The sequence below is a fragment of the Hypanus sabinus genome, chromosome 15 (genome assembly GCF_030144855.1).
Source record: "Hypanus sabinus isolate sHypSab1 chromosome 15, sHypSab1.hap1, whole genome shotgun sequence".
NCBI lineage: Eukaryota > Metazoa > Chordata > Chondrichthyes > Myliobatiformes > Dasyatidae > Hypanus > Hypanus sabinus.
The window spans coordinates 56,136,252-56,157,153 of record NC_082720.1 but is presented as its reverse complement, the minus strand read 5'-3'; the positions used below and the strand labels follow the sequence as shown (position 1 = coordinate 56,157,153).

The window sequence follows — 20,902 nt, the reverse complement described above, 5'->3', positions numbered from 1 at the left end:
TGCTGAATTGCTTCCAGAAATTCCAGCCATTGCTGCTCTGCCATCATCTCCACCAGTCTTCTTTCCCAATCAATTCTGGCCAGCTCTTCTCATATCTCTGTAATTCCCTTTATCCTATTGTGATACTGACACATCTAACTTTAGATACTCCTTCTCAGTTTTCAGGGTGAATTAGAACATATTGTTATCAGTTGCCACAAAGGGATCTTTGATCTTAAGTTCTCTAGTCAATTCTACTTCATTGCACAATACCAAATCCAGAATAGCTGAACCCCTAGTTGGCCGAATCACGAGAAACATTGGAATGCCCCCTCCTATAATCCAGTACTAGATTCATTTTCCCAATCGACCTGCACATTGATGTATCCCATCACTATTGAAACATTTCCATTTTAGCATGACTTTCTATCTCTCGTTGTAATTTGTAGGACACATCTTTCAATCTCGTTGGGGTGGGGGTGGGTGGTTTGTACACAACTCCCATCAGGTTGTTTTACCTTTGCAGTTCGTTAGCACTATTCACAATGATTCAAGGACTTCCGACCCTACCAGCAGAGCAACGCCGCCAACTTTGCCTTCCTGCCTGTCCTTTTGATACATTGTGTTTCCCTGAACATTAACAATCACTACAGTCTTCTTTCAGCCATGACTCGGTGATGCCTACAACATCATATCTGTCAATCTGCAACTGGGCTGCAAGTTCATACGAATACAACACCTTCAAACCTTATTCAGCTTTTGGATTCTTCAATGTAAATTTGGAAATGTGAGGACTTCAAAAGTGAACTGTTGGGAGTACAAAGCTTGTATCTCCTTGCCAAAATAAAAAGGTAAAGATAGCAGGTTTAGGGAATGTTGCTTTTCAAGCGATATTGAGGCCATGGTTGAACAAAAATAGGAGATGCCTGGCAGCGATAGGCAGCTAAGAACAAAAGAGGTGCTTATGGACAATAAGAAATTGAAAATAACACAAGAAATAAATCTGAGGTCTGAAGTAAAGCATGACATTGCCTTAGCAGGCAATTGAAAGAACAATCCTAAAGTAATCTACGGATATGCTAAAAACAACAGGATTGCAATGGACAAAAGATCAGATTCGTAATCTATGCGAGGAACCAGAAGAGTTGGGGGAAGTCACAAATAAATTTCTTGTATCTTTTGCGTCTGGGTGGACTTGGAGTGCATTCGCAGAGCTGAAGCAGCAGCAAGGTCATGGGCCCTATAAAGATTACATCTTCGAGTATTTGACTGATTATGTAAGGAGAAAATATGTTTATATGTGGAGGATTCCACAAAAAGCCGGTAATAAATAGAAACTATCTGTAAATTAGGAGAACTTCGTACGATAAGACAATGGAAACGATCACAACTACTAACTGAGGTGAACAAGTCTGATAGCTGTAATGGACAATTTGAGAAACACATGAGAAAGGTGTAATATAAAATTTGGTGAATATGCACGGAAGAGAGAAGTGTGAAGCTAAAGCATAAATATTGTAATAACAAGTATACTGCCCTGGATACTGTTGGAAGAGATAACCTACAAGCGAAGCCATAGAGGCCCGGCCTGATGGAGTCCACAACAGTATACAGGGTGAAGTGGCATAGATAGGAAATAGGCTGAGGTCCCGAAGAACAGATAGAGGATAGGTAGAATCTTAAAAGCAGAACCTTAAAAACAGCAGCTTAAATGTAGCAATCTCTGGATTGATGTGTGTGCCACGCGCTGGTGAGCGGAAGAACAGGAAGTTCTGGCAGTTGAATACGTCGTTGAAGAGTTGGTGGAAGTGGCAGGCTTTCAGATTTGTGGAACATTGGGATCTCTTCTGTGGAAGGTATGACCTGAACAAGGGGGACTGGTTACACTTGAGTTCGAGAGGGATGGCTTTGCAGGCCGGTTTGCTCGAGATGTTGGCAGGGTTTAAACGAGTTTCTCTGTAGGGCGGCAGCCAGAGTTTTCGAAAAGATAAAGAGCCATATGGTTTAAAGATGTAAGCAATGTGCAGAGTGACTGAAAGGAAGGTTTAGTCAGTGGGCATGGCTTTACGTTAATACGAAAAGATTTATCAATAATAGGAATAGGCGTCCCGAGTGAATCAGTGTATGGAATTACGATGCAGTGGCCTTTATAGTGAATTGCCAGCTTGATGTTGCGAGCTTTAGATATTTCGAAAAAGACAGAGAGAGATAGAAAAGGAGAAATACTGTATTGCTGATCAGTAGTGGTATCACAGCTGCAAAAAAGGGAGAGCATGGTGAAGGGATCATCTACTGTATCAGTATGGGTTGGTGGAAGCCTGAAGCAGAAAAGCTGCAGTATAAAATCTATAAACCTCCCAATACCCTACCTTGCTCAGGTCCAGCGAGAGCTCTCAAACACCTATTCTTACTTACCTCTCAAACAGGATCCCACTGACAGGCACGAAGCCATTCTCTCCCACAACATCACTGACCTTTCTAGCTCTGGGGTTCTCGCAGCCACTGCCACCAACCCCAGAATTCCTGCGCCCCACACCTCCTCTTTCTACTTCCTACTACCCAAGATCCGCAAACTCGCTTGTTCATGTAGACCAATTGTTCCAGCTTGTTCCTGCCCCATACAATTCGGTTCTACATATCGACTCTGCCTTATTCCCTTAGTTCCGTTCCTTCCTGATTACATCCCGGATACTTCACACGTTTTGGATGTTTTGAATGATTTCAAGTTATTTTTGCTATGGATGTCCAGTCCCTATGCATCTCCATCGCCAAGTAGGAAGGCTTCAGATCTCCGGGTTTCTTTCTGCAGACCAGACCCAACCATTACCGTTGCTCCACCACTCTTCACCGTCTTAATAATTTCCTTTCCGGCTTCTCTCACTTCCTTCCAACAAAAGTTGTAGCCATGGACAGTCACATGGGTCCCTGCTATGCCTGCGTCTTTGTCGGCTACGTCGAACTGTCCACTTTCCAAGCCTACGCTGGAGTCTGTCCCCCACTTTTCCGACGCTACATCGACGACTGCGTTGTTGCTGCTCCCTGCACCCATGCTGAGCTCTACGACTTCATCAATTTTGCCTCCAACCTATTCTGCCCTCAAATCTACCTGGTCTATTTCCGACAGGTCCCTCACATTTCTGGATGTCACTGTCTCACTGTGTAGGCATCTTATCTGCTGGTGTCTATTATAAACCAACTGAATCTTACAGCAACCTGGACTTTACCGCTTCCCACCTTAGTATTTGTGAAAAAACCATCCTCTTTTTTCAGTTGCTCCGTCTACGCCGCATCTGCTCTCAGGATAAGGCATATCATTCTATGACGAAGGAATGTCCTCCATTTTCAAAGAAAGAGGTTTCACTTTCTTGAAGATGTTTTCCCCGTCTTTGACAGTTACAGCTTTTTTTTTAATCTCCCTTACAAACAAACATAGTTTACACAAGCAATAGCACATTTTTTTAGTATTCGGAGCAGATGTTAGAATCACAGAACACTACAGCGCAGAAATGGTACCTTCGGCGCATCGAGTCCATGCCCAACTCTAATCTGCCTATTCCCACCTACCTGCACCTGGATCATAATCCCTTATACACCTCACAACTACGGACCTACCCAAATTGCTCTTTCGAACCCTGATACATTTCTACTAGCAGCTCATTCCACACTCGCACTAATCTTTGAGTTACGAAGATCCCCCTTATGTTTCACCGTTCAACGTTAACCCATGAATTCTAGTTCTAGTCTCACCCAACCTGAATGGATATTCTTGAGAATATGCTTGTTAATTTTCTGATATTGGGGTATAAGACAAGAGCATGATTGATACCACCGTCAACTGAAGCCATTTCGAATTTTCCACAAGATGTTTTCCAGTGAGATTTCTTTGAGAAACAGAATCGCCGGGTCCCGAACGGTAATCACATGCTGCTAACCGATAAAGTAATGTTTCGCAGACCCAGATTTAATGTCTATTTAAAGGGTAAAGAGTTTATGGTCTCCCATTCGTTAAATCCACCCATCTAATTTCTAACTTGATTTAGCGAGATTCCAAAGTGTTCACACTCTTTATTTGATGGATTGGCGATAGTAAAAGGACGCTGATGGTTAAATAAATATCTGTGTCAGACAATAAAAAGATAATTTTTATCTCTATACATCATTTTGAAGGGACTGGGGCAAAGGCAATAACCCATTGCAAACAGTAGGATCCTACAAACCAATGCATATTGAAGAGAATCGCACACAAAATGCTGCAGGAAAGCAGCAGGCCAGGCAGCATTATTGGAAATAATGTTGGCGTTTCGGGCCGAAATCCTTCGGCAAGACTAAAGAAAAGGAGAACTATTCTGAACCTTGCCACCAATCCTCAGTCAAGGTAGGCGCTGCAGCAGCCTGGCACGCCGACCTCCACCCCGCTGATGCCCAGCGCTAACTCTCAGACTCCTCCCCCTACCCGGTGTTCTTTAGTAGGCTAGCTAGGTGCTGCCTGGCCTGCTGAGTTCCTCGAGCATTTTTTTTTGTGTTGCTTGGATTTCCAGCATCTACAGATTTTCTCTTGTTTGTGATATTGAAGAAGGTGCCTGTTTTCGTTCTTTGCTGAAGTCCGAACTACAGTGGAGTTCTCCGCCGATATTCTCTGGTTCGTCAGATGGGATATGAGAAACCAAATCAAGGAAATACATACCCGCTTGTCTCCTCTATTGTACGGTTCCTAGACACATGGTGCGCTTTTAAATCTCTAAGTTAATTTCGCCGTACCAGGAATTTGCTTAATTATTTCTATTCTTCCCCTTTCTCTAAAAGCCTGGATTTTGTTCTGTTATTTGTTGCGAATTGAGAAAAAGCTACAACTTTGCTAGTATAGGTAATGGACTGAACAGCATGCTATATATGGGGATGACGCGCAAGATGGCGCCCGGTGAAGTCGCAATTTTATATGCTTGAGATAGTGTGTTGATCTTCATCTCAAATTTTTAATGATATGTCACAATCCCGGTCCAGTGTCGCTCAATGCTGGATCTTTTACTATTTTTGAAGTTTTCTTTGGCTTCGGAAGATACATTTTGTGTTTTTTTTTATGTCCGGTAGTGGGAGATACCTCGTGCTCTGGAAAGTTTTAATGCCATCAACGAAGCCCAAGAACAAAGAAATTAAGCGAAAATCAGCTGGAAAAAACAAGGTGCAGTCCTTTCCTGAAGATATGGAGTTTGGATGGCCTTTGGAAAAGTCCAGTGCTGCTGTTTCGGAACGGGAGCACATTTATTCCCAGATCCAAAATCCGAAGGTCGACCCCAGCCTGGAGCCTTTACCTGACTCAGACCTCCGGTAAAGCCTGCTGTTAAAAAGAAGAAAGCAGAGGTCACATTACAAACTATAGTGCAGTTAATTAACGATAGATCCGATGATCTGGCGTTGAGAATTGGCAACAATAAAAATAGTATTGATGACATTAAGAAATCCCTTGTCTTTCTTTCTGAAGAGGTGAAAACCTTGAAGTCTGATGTGCAGATTAAAGGGACTTGCATGGACCACGAAAATTGAATTGAGACTTTGAAATTGAGGCTGAATGAGGCCGAGCGTGATCAGGGAAGATGGGATCTCAGAATCAACGGCATTGCAGAGCAAACGAATGAAAATATTTAAAATAAAGTAACTCAAATATGCGATGCAGTAGCTCCGGAGGCCAAGGAGGTAATTCTACTACACGTGGATGCTATACATCATTTCGGTTGGATAAGAGGGTATAAAAAGCCTGGGGTGACCATAATTCGATTTTCAGGATGGATCAGGTCTGGAAACAAGCCCGAAAAAAATACTTGCTCGCTGAGAGCCTGAGGATCGCCGAGGTCTTATATATATATATATGTGTGTGTGTGTGTGTGTGTGTGTGTGTGTGTGTTTGTTGTCTCCCATAAGACTGTCTTATTCACTTTTTTCTCTTAATGCCGGGGACTTGAAGAAACTAAAACGTAAGGCTTTATTCTTGATATTAAAGCAGCATAAACATGTGGACATCTTTTTAATCTAAGAATCACACTCTGTGACTGAAGACATTAAACTATGGAAATCCCAGTGGGGGAATGATGTTTTTCACATGGTTCTGAATATTCTGCCGGTGTTCTTATTCTGATGTTCAACTTTAAAGGAGATGTTTTGCACTCTGAGGCGGATACGAATGGACATTTTTTTTGGTTCTTATTTCTCAATATTGTGGTAAGATGTTTCTTATTGCTAATGCTAATGGTTATAAAATTAGAAATGATGATAATAGGTTACTTGACGTTTTGGAAAACGTTTCTATCATTGGCTCTGTAAATTTCCTGATGTATTTATTGATATGGGAGGAAACTTTAATATGGTATTAGATGAAAATATTGATCGATGGCCACAAAGGCAGCACTCTACTTATAATAACTTTACTAGCTTTATTCAGACGTTTAATATCATAGCTATTTGGAGAGAACACTTTACTGGAGTTAAAAATTAGACTGGGACTAATAAACCTATTACTTGCATTTCTAGACTAGATTACTGGTTACAATCCGATGGCTTAAGAAATAATAATGTCGCTTTTAATACTTTCCTAACCTTTAACAGATCATAAAGCGATCCATATTCAAATGGCATTATTTTCAACTGGATCCAATTTTAAATCTTATTGGAAATTAAATAATTCCATTTTGGGGCTTGAAGTTGTTTCCTTGCACATTAAAAAGATGGCAACTTACTTTTTACATAAAGCGATGGTAGAGACTAATTTCTCTTCAAATTCGAAACTTTTTAAATTTGAATATGCCAAACACTTCAGGAAATACAATAGTGGTGTAGCAAAGAAAATTAAATTGGAAGAACAATCATTGATCTTAAAGATTGCAAAGTCATGTGAATTGATTCCAGATAACCTTTCAAGGAAAGATAAAGAGGAGCTGGCTTTGTTGAAGGATAAGTTAAAGCATCTTTATCTTATACAGGGAAACGGTGCATTTGTGAAATCTAGAAAACAACGAAAACAAGACAAAGTTACATACTTGGGGATAACTTTTTAATAACGAGTATTTAAGGTGAGTGGAAAATTTTCAACCTCTTATAGACAAAACCAAAAAAAGATTAAACCAGTGGCTTCAAAGAGACTTATTTTTGAAAGGCCCGGTTTTGCTTTGTAAAGTAGAAGGTCTTTCCAGGATTATAAATATATATATATAACTCTCCCCTTATACCTCGATAAAAATCTGTAAATTGATAGACACCATGCTGTTTAACATTTTATGCAAAAACAAAGTTCATTATATAAAACAAAACTGTTGTCATGGATAGTTATGACAAGGGTGACTAATTTTTTTGGATTTTGACAGTCGTAATAATACTTTTGAAGTTAATAGGATTAAACAATTTTAAGTAATCCTACATCTATATTAAATTGCATTCCTTCTTTTGTCTTTTCCCAGGTTGGAGGATTGATTTTTTTTTCTTTTATGGAATTACAAAATAGACGAAGTTCCTCTCCATTTACCTCCGTTTCATAACTAGAAGCTTTTATTCTGGTCTTTGATTTACAAACACAATTTTTCTGCTCATAGTTATTTTGTTTGGAATAACCACATCGTAACTTATAAGAATGAATCTTTGTTTTGTAAAGATTGGTTTGATAATAACAATATTTTGTTAGTTAAATAGTTATTTAATTCAAGTGGTACTTTATTGAGTTATACTGAGTTTTAATCCACCATTGACTTTCCTGTGACTCCAAGAGAATTTGCTGTTGTTCTGGGTGCAGTTCACTCTGGTGTAATTATGTTGTTTAGCAAGACATCATATTTGGTAGTTGAATTACCCAATTTAGATCCATCCAGTACAGCTGTAGGAAAGATTTGGTTTCCTCCGTCCTTTAAAAAAATAACGGTATTAGAAGTTTGAATTAAAAAGTCATTACTTCTGTTCCTACGGCGGTTAGTTTTTAAAATAGTCGCTTGAGGAATCTGAGGTGGAGGACATGTACGTCTTATTTAATATTTTTTTTTATTGAAGAATGAAATTAAAGAATTCCATTTAAAATTATAGATAGATATTATCCAACCAATGTTTATTTGACAAGGTTTAATTCTGATATTGAAACTAACTGTCCTTTTTGTGGTTTATATCGAGAGGATTTATTTAATCTGTTTTGGGATTGCGAATGTGTTAAACATTTTGGGTTGATGCTTCTCAATTTATAAATCAATATATTAATGTAGATTTTACTTTTTGCTTTGAATATGTCTTGTTTGGGTTTAATAATAATACCAAATTTCATATGTGTCATTTCTTTACCATAAATCTTTTGTTACGTTACAGCAAATTTTATAACCATAAATGCAAATACAGCAATAAGAAACTTTCATTTATATGTTTTAGGTCAGACTTCAAACTATACGTTAATACTCTGAAAACTTCCCGCAAACAGAAAGCTGAGAAGACTGTACAAATTTGTCAACATTTCGGGTTATTTCTGTAAATGTTTCTGTTTTGTGGCTCCTTTTAGTTATAGTTCCTTCTGTCCAACAGTATTTAGAGTGGATTTTCTTGTTTATTGTATATTTAAAGTTAATAGTTATATATTTGTTGCTGATTATGTGTGATGCCTTGTCTTTGTTAGCATTTGTCTAGTGTTTCTGTTGTTGTTTGTGTTCAATAAAAAATAATAATAAAATATCATGCTACATATAGTCAATATTTTCCAAGTGTTCATTGTACATGTTGATGTGATAATTTCCTCAGACACATACAATCCCCAAAACAGGAATTTTATATCCTAGAACATAGAATAATACAGCACAGTACAGGACCTTCGGTTCACAATGCTGCACCGACCCTGAAACCCTGAATCCCATATAACGCCCCTCCTTAAATTCCTCCATATACCTGTCTAGTAGTCTCTTAAATTTTACTAGTGTATCTGACTCCACCACAGACTCAGGCAGTACATTCCACACACCACCAACTCTGAGTAAAAAAACTTCCTTTAATATCCCCCTTGAACTTCCCACCCCTTACCATTAAGCCATATCTTCTTGTACTGAGAAGTGGTGCCCTGGGGAAGAGGCGCTGGATGTCCACTCTATCCATTCCTCTCGCATTAAATATGAGCGTTTAAGTACACCACGTCAAATCCGAACATTGCCGTAGCTCTAACAACCTTCAATGATTTATTTGGCTTAACAACCAGTTAATTTGTTGAACACAAGGGCTTTGATTCTCACGTGAGCGACGAAAATCAAGTTATATATTGAGTATACAAAAATGAGCGTAGTGATAACAGCATAAATGTTTAAATTATTTGAAGATGTTTAAGCAGATATTGCGCTGTATTGTTATCAAAGCGAAAAACTCCTGCTTTGAAAATGTAGAATGTGATTTTTATTTAATAGTTGCGCACAAGTCTAAAGCGGATAAAATATTCAGATGCTCCCCGCCCTCTGAATGAACCATATTTTATCATTATTTCTGGTATTTTACTAAGCAAAATCCTTTCTGCTACGAAACAAAATCACCACAAATAAACGCAAACTCACAAACGTCCAGGTCATTTTGACCAAGCTCCAGTTCAATTTGTAACCATATCAAGTATGTGAAATGTAAACATTTTGCATTATTTTTGTATGTTAGATAATAAATTTCAATGTCTTAAATTACCTTGGTTTTGTATTCCAAGTTCACATATTTTAGCATTATGGTTTTATAATTATTCAGAAAATTGACGGAGAATTGGGAGGAACAATTTCACACAATTGTAATTGATAATGGAAATGGGCTGCAAGAGGGGGAGGGGGAGGCAGGATATGTTCAAGCGTCATTGTACATGTCCCGAATGAGAATGGTATAAGTATAGAGAAATATGAAGTCAATACACGCAGGTGGAATTAGTATATAGAAGCATTAAGGCCTGTGTGCAGGCGGTAGACCAGTAGATCAGCTTTGATTCAGACAGTTAGAAAGAAACAACAAAATTAATTCAAATTTAAATGTTGAAACATTCCCAACTGGAAGGTGACGTGTTACCCTTCAGTCTTGCTGTCTTGCCTTTGCCTCGTTGAAACAACGTGGGAAGCCAGATTCAGAAATGTCAACGTGTTAATAAACATCGAATCAACGGGTTAACTACCGGATGCATGTTTAAGCGCCTGTGCGCTGCAATAAATCACCCAATCTGCTTTTGTTTCACTAATGCAGAAAAAACACACTGCGATGACCAATTCTTTGTATTAGAGTCTAGGAGTAATACACGCGAAGATCAGCTCTTTGGCTGAACATCTCAATGCCGCCCAACATGTCAATCAAAGCTACTCTTATTTGCCTTAGTTTGATTTTATACACCGTCATAAGGTCAATGCTCCGTCTCCTATCTTACTGGTTAAAACAAGTTCACCCTATCCAGCCAGTCCTTATAGAGTAAGCCCTCCAGTACTGGTAGCACCTTGCGAAATATTTCTCTACCATTACCAGCTATTGATATCTTTCCGTTAGTTGGCCAACATAAATGACACACCATATTGCAAGTGTAGTCTCACCAACGAACCGCAGAGTTGCAACATAAAGTACGGAATCAGTAATCTAAATAGTGGCTTATGAAACTAAATAGACTAAATTGTTTCTTCCCCACACTGTGTACCGCTGTCTTTACTTTCAGGCAACGATATATCTGCGCCTTTAGCTTTCTGTTCTTTAATGCCCTTCAGATTTGCAGGAATTAATGTGCACACACTTCCTGGTTTAATGGAACAAATTGCAACAGGTCGCACTTGTCTAACTTATATTTGATCTACCTTTCTTAGACCACTTTTACTGTAATCTAGCAGACGTTGAATTTAGCTTAGATAATATTCTTCACTCTCTAGTGCATTCACTTATCGGATATTTTCCAGAAATATACTAACCGGGTAAAAATTATATTCATGCAAACAGTACATAGAAATAACAAATAAGAATGAATTCAGCACTGATACATTCGACATTCCATTAATCACAGGTCACCAACATAAATTACAACCCTCCGCTAGCATTCTCTGAATCTTTTCTCTTCGTCATTTCTTTATCCAGCTGACTAACTCGTCTTGGATCCCATGTGACTTACCCTTTCAGTCTCAACCACTGTACAGATCCAAGTCGAAGCCCTTGTTAAACTTTAGGGCGATAATATCTACCTCAAACTTGTCAAAAATAAACTGCGGATACGTCTCCGCCAGGCCTTTGCGATGTCCTCTCTAGCTTCCCAAAATATCCCAAGAAAAGTTGGACCAAGACACGGGGATTTATCCAAACTAATATGCTTCAGGATTAGAATAGAAATGTTGTACACAAATCACTTCTCCCTGCGAAGCAGATCGTTGGATGGCGTCAAGGGAGGAAGGTGGAAGACGGGCCTGCTTTGCGGACTTCGACAGGATTAAAAATACGCAGTTGTTGTTGGGTGCAGAAGTACATAAGAGAGCTGCTTTCAGATTCTCCAAAGGTAACAAATGCCACGCTCAGACGGGTGGATTCCGGTTGATGCAAATTTAGCTTTGACCATTATGACAACTATATTCTTCGGCAACAGAAAATTACAAAATAAGTTACCGTAAAGAAATATGTTCTAAAATACTTTACCCCAGTATCCTACATCTCAGAATATAAACAAAAGTAAGCACACATAAAATAAGCATACGTTTATGTTGTAGTTCTCCATAAATTAGCATTGGGCTTGAGAGATGGCAGGGCCGCACGGCTTCAAGAAAAGGAAATCGCTTTTCGCTGATTCTGGAGACAGGCAGACCGAGTACTGAAGCAGTCCTGGCATGCGGACGACCTGGTCCGTACCAGGATAGCGTAAAGTTTCCTCCATTGCAGATCTTCGATTAAACGTGTCCTGCATCTCCCCACGTTTGTAAAAATAAGTGGGGGAAGTAGACTCCTGGGGGTTACCTCTCTCCTGTTTACATTTGATCCAAATAAGCACAATGATAAGCAGAAGAAAGACAATGGAAGTGCAACTGAAAATAACCAATAAATAAAGATTTAGATCGGAAAAAGTTTCCGAATTTCTCATTAAATTACTGCTTTTTGTGGGAGTTTCGGTGCTATTCTGCAAAAGTGTGATGTGAAAGGTAACTGTACTAGATAGGCTAGGCTGCCCGTTGTCTTTCACCAAGATTGTCAAAGTTTGTGTGTTGAGATCCGCCTCCAAGATTTTACGCGTTGTTCTGATTTCACCAGAGGTTTGATCGATAATAAACAAACTGGGATCATTAGCTTTCACCATTTGGTAAAAGAGTCGCCCGTTCTGACCAGAATCTGCATCAGTGGCCCTTATCTTGGTGACCAAGTACCCCTGAGCCGCTGACTGGGGCAGGGTTTCCACGGCTGATGATCCAACATGCTCTGAAGGCGAAACGATCACTGGCGCGTTGTCATTTTGATCCAGGATGATGACATTCACAGTAGCGCTGCTGCTCAACGGTGGCACTCCAGCGTCACGGGCTTGAACATGGATCTGAAAACTCTTCAGTTCCTCATAGTCAAAAGACCGCTGAGTGAAAATAGTGCCGTTCATTGAGTTAATGCTCAGGTACGTGGACACAGGCAAATTTTGAATGTAATTGTCCAGAATGGAATAAGAAACATAGGAATTCTGCTCCAGATCGGGATCTGAAGCCGTTACTGTGAAGGCTGAAGCGCCAGGAGAGTTATTCTCAGTCACGTAAAAGTTGTAGGGCAATTGAACAAAGCGCGGGGCATTGTCATTTATATCTGTAATTATGATATGGATGGTTACATTTGTTGACAGTGACGGTGACCCCAAATCCCAGGCTGAAATAAGTATTTTATAATTAGACACAGTTTCACGGTCCAACGTTTCACTTGTAATTAATTTAAAATGATTGGACGATCTTTGTAGCATAAACGGGACGTTCTGTGCTATTTCGCAGCGCACGTGACCATTCTCTCCAGAATCACGATCGATGACATCAACCAAGGTGATTAAATTTCCGGGCGTAGCGTTTTCCGGGATTTGGTTTGTGGCTGACGTCACTTTTATCTCGGGTACGTTGTCATTCACGTCAGTTACCTTGATCAGCACTTTCGAGTGTCCCGTCAGCGCAGGTGACCCGTGATCAACAGCTTGAATATCGAGTGTATAGCTGTTTGATTTTTCAAAATCTAGCGGCCCTTTGACTCGAATCTCTCCAGTTTTTGGGTCCAAGGAAAACAAATCACGCATTCTTCGCAAAGTAATCACATCACTGAAAGAATATGTTAGCTCTGCATTCAGCCCTTCGTCCAAATCGTTCGCTTTAACTGTTAAAACAATGGTATCTTGTGGTGTGTTTTCAGTAATAGTGCCCCTGTAAACATCATGCTCGAACACAGGAGGGTTATCATTGAAGTCCAGTACAGTAATGAGAATCTGAGCTGTTCCGGTTTTCTGAGGTTTCCCACCATCCACAGCAGTAAGCACAAGTTGAAAGGATGATTGCAGCTCTCGATCCAAAGGTTTCTCCAACTGTAACTCAGCAGTTATAATACCCTCCTCGGTTCTCCGTGTTTTCAGACTGAAGTACTCACTCGAACTGATTGTATAATTCGCGATAGTATTCATTCCAGTATCAGCATCTTCCGCGCTCTTGAGTCGATAACGTACCCCCGGTGTAATGGCTTCAGACATTTGTAAGGCAATATGTGTGTCCCGAAATGTAGGAGAATTGTCATTTACGTCAAGAATCTCCACTTCGCCGCGATACACCTCTAATGGATTTTCCAGCATTATTTCCAAAGGTATAGTACACAACTCTATTTGCCCACAAATACGTTCCCTGTCGATTCTTTCACAAATAGATAAAAGCCCATTATCCAAACTAACCTTCATGTACCGTTCTCCGTCATTAGAGCTGAGACGAAATTTACGAGCTGACAAAATCGGTACATTCAATCCCAAATCCTGAGCGATATTCCCAATAATCGTCCCTTCGACCATTTCCTCGGGAATAGAATAAAGAAATTGCCCTGGAGTTTGATCCGGGAAACACATGATAAAACTGTGTGCAATTACAGTGATGGTTAATATGGATTTGGACGCCATTGTTCCGCAGTCAATTAATTTACAAATCCAGGCCGCTGCTCAATTCATTCCGAACATGTCCTTACTACAAGACGTAAACGCAGGCAGATAAATAACGAATCTAAACAGGCAGATTTTTTACGCCTCAGGTTAACACCGTAATGTAAACGCACGTAATGGATGTTTCTTCGTTGACTCTGTCCTTTTATTCTGGGCGAAGGAGGGGCAATGGATCCAACTGTAAAATTGAGTTTTTCATTGGTAGACAGCGACACAACCAGTTCTTTTCGACAATTACAACTAATCTTCTTAAAGCTGTACCGTTCTCTTATATTTAATGCTGCACACCATAAAATGTAGTTGTTGAGACAATTGCTCGATTCATTTTATTCTCAACGTTTATCATAGTAAACTATAACAATACACATTAAATGGCATTTTGGTCATTAATTTAACACGACCTGAAAGTTCACTCAGTATGCAATTGAGAGCAGATAGGTCCCATGACCATTTTTATGATCCAATTAGATGAATTGTTTGGTTTCCCTCGCATCCGACCGTGACAGTTAGATTTGTGCATTTGTTCTATGATATGAACTGCTCGAAGAAACATTGCGGGTGAGCTTTTACAATTGAAGGGCCATTGTACGGGAGCAGTTTCAATCCATGGTTACATCTCGAAGAAAATTAAATTGTATATTCAATTTTGTTGTCAAGCTTTACTAGCTAAGTATTGCAATAGATTTGGATCATGAGGGTGTCAGGTAAAGAAACAGACGCTGTCTTGCTTGTGCTCGCTGACAATAGCTAGCAATAGATGATGCCAATAATGACTATGACTTTGTCCGAGACTGTTTGACTGATAGGGCAACTGAACGTTGACGTGTAGTTCTAATTTTACTACCGCGTGGGAACATTTGTGTATTGGCTGATACCTAATGAGTGTTTCTTGCAATCGGTGACTATGTTCAGCTGTTAGCTTTTGCCCAAAGTTTACTACAAAAAATTAAGATGTAGCCTGATATTGTGAGAATCGTAAGACAACAGCTCCCCGTAATCACGCATTAAAGAGTTAACTGTATACTGAGGTCTGTGTCTTTATTTCTGTTTGATAACCTGGTGAAATTCTCCAACATTAAAATACGGTAAAACAGAGTAGATTTTTCGACCGTAATTAGGCGAAGAAGATAAAATCCTTATGATACAAGATTCCGAACGAACCTATCCGTGAGATTTACTTGAAAGCTAGAGGTCAAGATTCGACTGGGGTGAGCCCATCCTGGAGACTCGCTCGAGGAACCGGGATCCAGACTAGACGAGGTGCCGGAGTTGTCACATACTGGCCGGTGACCCATGACTTCGAGTAAAGGAACAAGAGTGGGATTGATAGAAGGGTGCCTGAGAGCACCGGGAGAGTTCATTTAGGCTAAATGTAAGGAGACCTTGGCGTATGGTAGATGGTTTGTAAACCACTGGGGTAGAAGGCATTGTAACTATTACCTGGAAAGAATATTCGAACTTGTATAATTGTCTCAACGGTAGCTGGAGGAGGAAAATGGGTAATAATAACGGTACGTTTCAAAGCAAGAATCAAAGAAAAAGACCTGAGGATAATCATCTTTTCAATCGCAGCCATCTGATCCTCTGGCAAAGGTGTCAATGAATAAGAATACACGAAAGCAGGTCAAACGTTTGAAGACCAAACAACTCTTAAGAGGCCCGCTGGTTTCCTGTAGTCTCTCGATGACAAGATTTGGTTCAAAACGAGAGACAACAGGTTTTATGAAAACTTTCTCTCCTGATCTCTGTGGGTGGAGTTATGGGGATAGGCTCTATGGCGGATCCGTTGTTCTAAAAAAGATTCAGCACAGGCGAAATGAAACAAAAGCTGGAGGCAGAGATCCTAATTGGAATTTAGAATATATAATGTGGTGTTGTAACACATGGGAAGAGGTGGCTGAACGGCACCAGCCTCTGAAAGTTAAACCAAATTACGCAAATTACGCAGAATGCCGAGGTACTCACATCAGGACCCTGGGCTCCGAACGTCTCAGACCCGGACTATATCCTCCAATAGCACTACCTCCTCCGTAACTAGAGGTTCCAGATAATAATAGAAATAATAATAGAGTGGCCGACGATTAACTCAGACTCTCCCCCAGGCTCCTCGCTAATAGTAGGGAATGTCCTGATACATAAAAGCTGGAAATAAACTAGTAGCTTTCCATGAATCTAGTACAGGGATACCCCTGCAGGAAAAAAAAAATACTCGTAAATTGTCACCCACCAGATGTAGCACATTCTTTTAAATTGACCAACCTGAATTGGCATTACCAAAAGACAGCAAAAATATTAAGAATGCAGAGATAACCAGAGTTACTATGATAGAATCGCTGTCTGAGTCAATTAAAAACAAGCAGGGAAATTTTCGACTGATGAAACACTTGTTATAGCAGAGAATGCTCCTCTTAATTTGCTTAGACGCCACGCACTCTAAACACTAAATGGGCAATTCATTGTATCTCCGAAAGACTGTATCTTGAAACCCCTGAGAATAGTCAACCCGAACTCTGCACTGTAATGCAGTTCTCTACCGTTGGCACAGTGGTGGGGAAAGCCTAGTGAGATTGGCTTTGGCAGCAAATAGAAGACCACATCAAGTGGAAGATTTATTGAATGATGTGAATGGAACCTGAAAAACTAGTATCTGCACTACATTGTGATGTGGCCTTCAGGAATCCAGATCCCGATGACGATTATAACGATTATAGTATCAAGTATATTATCATGAAGGTAAGAGGGTCTAATATTCTTATCGAGTAGGGATATTTTGGTACTGAGTGAATAGCAGCTGAGAATCAGTTCAAAAGGAAACACGAGGAGCTCTTCCCGAGGGGCCAAAATTCACCGCCCCATGCCTTACTGAAAATGAAATCACCTTTCATGCTTATTGATTGGAAATCATAGGCAGTTCCCCAGATACGAATCATGTAGGATTAATCAAGTGGGTAGTTCCCCATCAGGATACTTTTAACAAAGTGCCAGACTACTGTCCATCAAACAATATTGCCAACTCCAGAAGCCATCAAGGGTAGTAAACTTGTCATAGAGTGGTTATTCGACAACTGATTCTGCGATGAACTCAAAGCCCTTGCAATACATTGATATTATCCAAGCCCAAACCAGGGAGGCAGAGTGAGAGGCGGTTTATCCAGGAACAGCGGTCTACAAATCAGAAAGTCCAGCCTATTTCACGGAAGGTTCCGGACACGAATGTGATACTGATATACGGTGATTGATTTGTACTCTTATTTTTTTCTATACCACTGCATGAGGACAGTCAATATCTGGTTCTCTTCACATATAATGGACAGCAATACACGTGAACAGGTTTACTGCCGGATTACAGTGTCCAGTTTTCTATGCAGCCGTTATTCATGACGTTCCAGTAAATTTACTACTGCCTGGAGGCAGCATGATTATGCTGGCGATTTATTGCTGGCGTCTGAGACACTGACTGATTTTACAGAAGAATGTGTGACGTTGTTGAATCATTTTGCTGCCAGAGGACGTACAACCTCCTTGTCAAACTTCCAACTTTGCCGGACTACAGTGACATATTTGGGGTATATATTGCGCAAAGGAACCCGGCGTTTGAGGCCGGAGCGTGTGACTCTCATTGCTCAGTCTCCCAGACCTTCTGCCAACAGACAGATGATACCATTCCTGGCGATGACGAATTAGTGTCGACATTGAGTACCTGAACACAGCACCTATGATACTGTCCTACGAGTCGCCGTAACGCAGGATGCATCTGATACAATACAATGGACTGCCCTATTACAGCAGGCCGTTCCAGCTGTATGTGAATGAAATTGAGCTTTCGCAAGCGCAGTATTCGCCCAAGGTAGCTTACGAAGACTACTAGCACATTTTTCCACCCTATTGCATCTAGTGGTTAGAGGAATGCCAGGATTTTTAAGGACGTTGGTAACGATAGCGGCTGTGGACGAGTAGGCTGCACCGTTAATAGTACAGCTTGTTTGTATGTTGCTGACCCCTCTGCTGCAATGTTGCTCCATAGATCAACTGCTACGCAACATTTCACTGCCGCCCCCCCCCGCACGGGATACCAAAAAGGTCAAAGTTGATTTTTAAATAAGCACCATGATCCCCATGACTGTGTTAAACCCTATATCCTGTACCCCTTGATAACCGAGAATTAATGCCCTATACCGAGGGATCTTCGTGCAAGCCGAGCCATCACACCCTATTAGAAAGCGATGCGATAGTGACTGCCTTTGAAACTTTACAGGTACAATCCGAACCCCAAGGAACTTCAGCTCAGGCAGCGGAGCTATTTGCTCCAATACGAGCGACACACAGTAAACATCTATAAGGACTCTAGGCAGGCCTTGGAATGGGACATGATTTTGGATCACTTTGGAAACATCGGGGGTTCATTGCTTCTGCGGGAAATCCCATTCAGTATATTTATCTAATAAAAATGTTATAAGCAATGCAGCAGCCCAACAAAACTGCTATCATTAAGTCCGAAGCTCACACTAATGGCTCAGACCCCATAAGTAAGGGAAATGATGCTGCGGACGCATCTGCTAAAGAAGCCGCTACTGCAGGAAAAGTTATACTAGTACATATGTAGGTGCAATGTACTCTTGTAACTCTTACCTCAAATCTGCAAAGTTTTATTTCCGCCAAAGACGGGACTCCGCAAAAGGATAAGAGAGTATAAAAGGAAAACTAGAGTTTTCAGGATTCTAAGTGCGTGTGGGGACATCCGTATAATCTCCTTGTGTGTCACAGGAATCGGGGTATTATACGTGAATAATGGCTTGCACCCAGACTAACAATAATTGCGGTACAGGTTGTGCGAAGCTGTGAGATTTGCCAGTGACACAATGGACGAAAGTCACCTGCTAAATTTGAACATTCTCCACCCGCGTCGGCACCAGTTGCCAATTTACAGATAGATACCTGCTAGTGAGGGTGATAAGTATGGCTAAAACTAGATATATTCTCCAAATGGGGGAGGAGTTTCCAACTAGAAAAGATGACCCCTACCTGCGGTTAAGATATTCATGCAGGAAGTTATTCCAAAATTTGGGGTTCCATACAGGTAAGTTAATTAAGGAATTGGGTCTGGCTTTAGAATTTCCTTCGGAATACCACCTTCTATAACACTCGCCGTCCTCGGGACTAGCAGGAAGAATAAATGGAGTATTAAAATATATATTGGCTAAGGTATGTCAGGAAACTGGTTTAAAATGGCTCTTCCCATAGCATTATAGATTCTAATAAATCAAGTGAGACGCACAACTTAATTGACACAGTTCGAAGTATTAAGGGAAAGGCCTCTACCGCCAGGGTCTCTGCCTCCTTTGATTAACGCGCCTGCTCAGAACCGATAAGTGAACCACAGAAGTTATTAGGCTAAGCACTAAGAGCAAACCAAGGACATGTAGCTGCTGCCTGCCCTAAGGCGGGAGAAATAAAATCCTTCCACCCCTTTAAACCTGGAGACTATGTAAAGACGCTTATGAAAGACTCCCTTTATTCTAGGTCGAAAGGAGGAGAAATCAGGTGATTCTGGTGCAAGTCTGGGGGATGGCTGGCTGGATACAGGGAGCCAAGTACAAACTGTCTTCTCCTGAAGAAGGGAAGAACAAAAACTAAATTATGAAGAAATTACTTTTTTCTGTGGTCAGTTGGTGTTTATTATGCTGGGGGAAAGCTATAATACTTACTTGGGCTTAGTTTATGAATATGCTACACGAACTAATGTAGCTGATTGTTGGGCGTATATTGGCTCTTCAACCTGAGCCTGAGTCTCCAGACGGTTCCGGTACTGTAGAAGACGTCCTGCCTCGTTCCTGAACCGAAGAGGCCGCGACAATGACTACAGACTGGTGGCATTCACCACCCACATCATGAAGACCCGGAGAGACTTGTTCTAGAGCAGCTCCGGCCTATGGTTAGCCACACTTAGACCCCTTGCAGTTCGCCTATCAGCCCCGACTAGGAGTTGAGGATGCCATCGTCTATCTGCTGAACTGTTTCTACGCCCACCTTGTCAAGCCGCCGAGCACTGTGAGGGTCATGTTTTTTGACTTCTTCAGTCCGTTGAACACCATCCGCCTGCTCTGCTGGGTGAGAATCTGACAGTGATGCAGGTAGATGCTTCCTTGGTGTCATGGATTATTGATTACCTGACTGGCAGATCACAGTACGTGCGCTTGCAACACTGTGTGTCAGACAGAGTGGTCAACAGCACTGGGGCTCCACAGGGGACTGTCCTGTCTCCCTTTCCCTTCACCATCTACACCTCGGACTTCAACTACAACACAGAGTCTTGCCATCTTCAGAAGCTTTCTGATGACTCTGCCATAGTTGGATGCATCAGCAAGGGAGATGAGGCTCAGTACAGGGATACGGTGGGAAACGTTGTCACATGGTGCGAGCAGAATCATCTGCAGCTTAATGTGAAAATGACTAATGAGCTGGTGGTGGACCTGAGGAATGCTAAGGCATCGGTGACCCCTGTTTCCATCCAATGTGTCAGTGTGGACATGGTGGAGGATTAGAAATTCCTGGGGATACTAATGGACAATAAACCGGAGTGGTCAAAGAACACTGAGGCTGACTACAAGAATGGGCAGAGCCGTCTCTATTTCCTGAGGAGACTGAGGTCCTTTAACATCTGCCGGATGATGCTGAGGATGTTCTACGAGGCTGTGGTGGCCAGTGCTATCATGTTTGCTGTTGTGTGCTGGGGCAGCAGGCTGAGGGTAGCAGACACCAACAGAATCAACAAAGTCATTCGTAAAGCCAGTG

The 20,902-nt window shown here is 41.1% G+C and overlaps 1 protein-coding gene across 1 annotated transcript in view; it reads right to left on the bottom strand.

The window, feature by feature from the left end:
- The window catches only part of LOC132405235 (protocadherin Fat 4-like), a 72,856-nt gene extending 58,681 nt beyond the window's left edge, over positions 1 to 14,175 (bottom strand). Inside the window, exons 1-2 of the mRNA XM_059989921.1 lie at positions 11,696 to 14,175; positions 7,811 to 7,862 (exon numbers count right to left, since the gene is read on the bottom strand). Coding sequence (XP_059845904.1) covers positions 7,811 to 7,862; positions 11,696 to 14,071 — 2,428 coding nt within the window. The 5' untranslated portion in view covers positions 14,072 to 14,175. The remainder of the gene's footprint in view (positions 1 to 7,810; positions 7,863 to 11,695) is intronic.
- Positions 14,176 to 20,902: the final 6,727 nt, after the last annotated feature.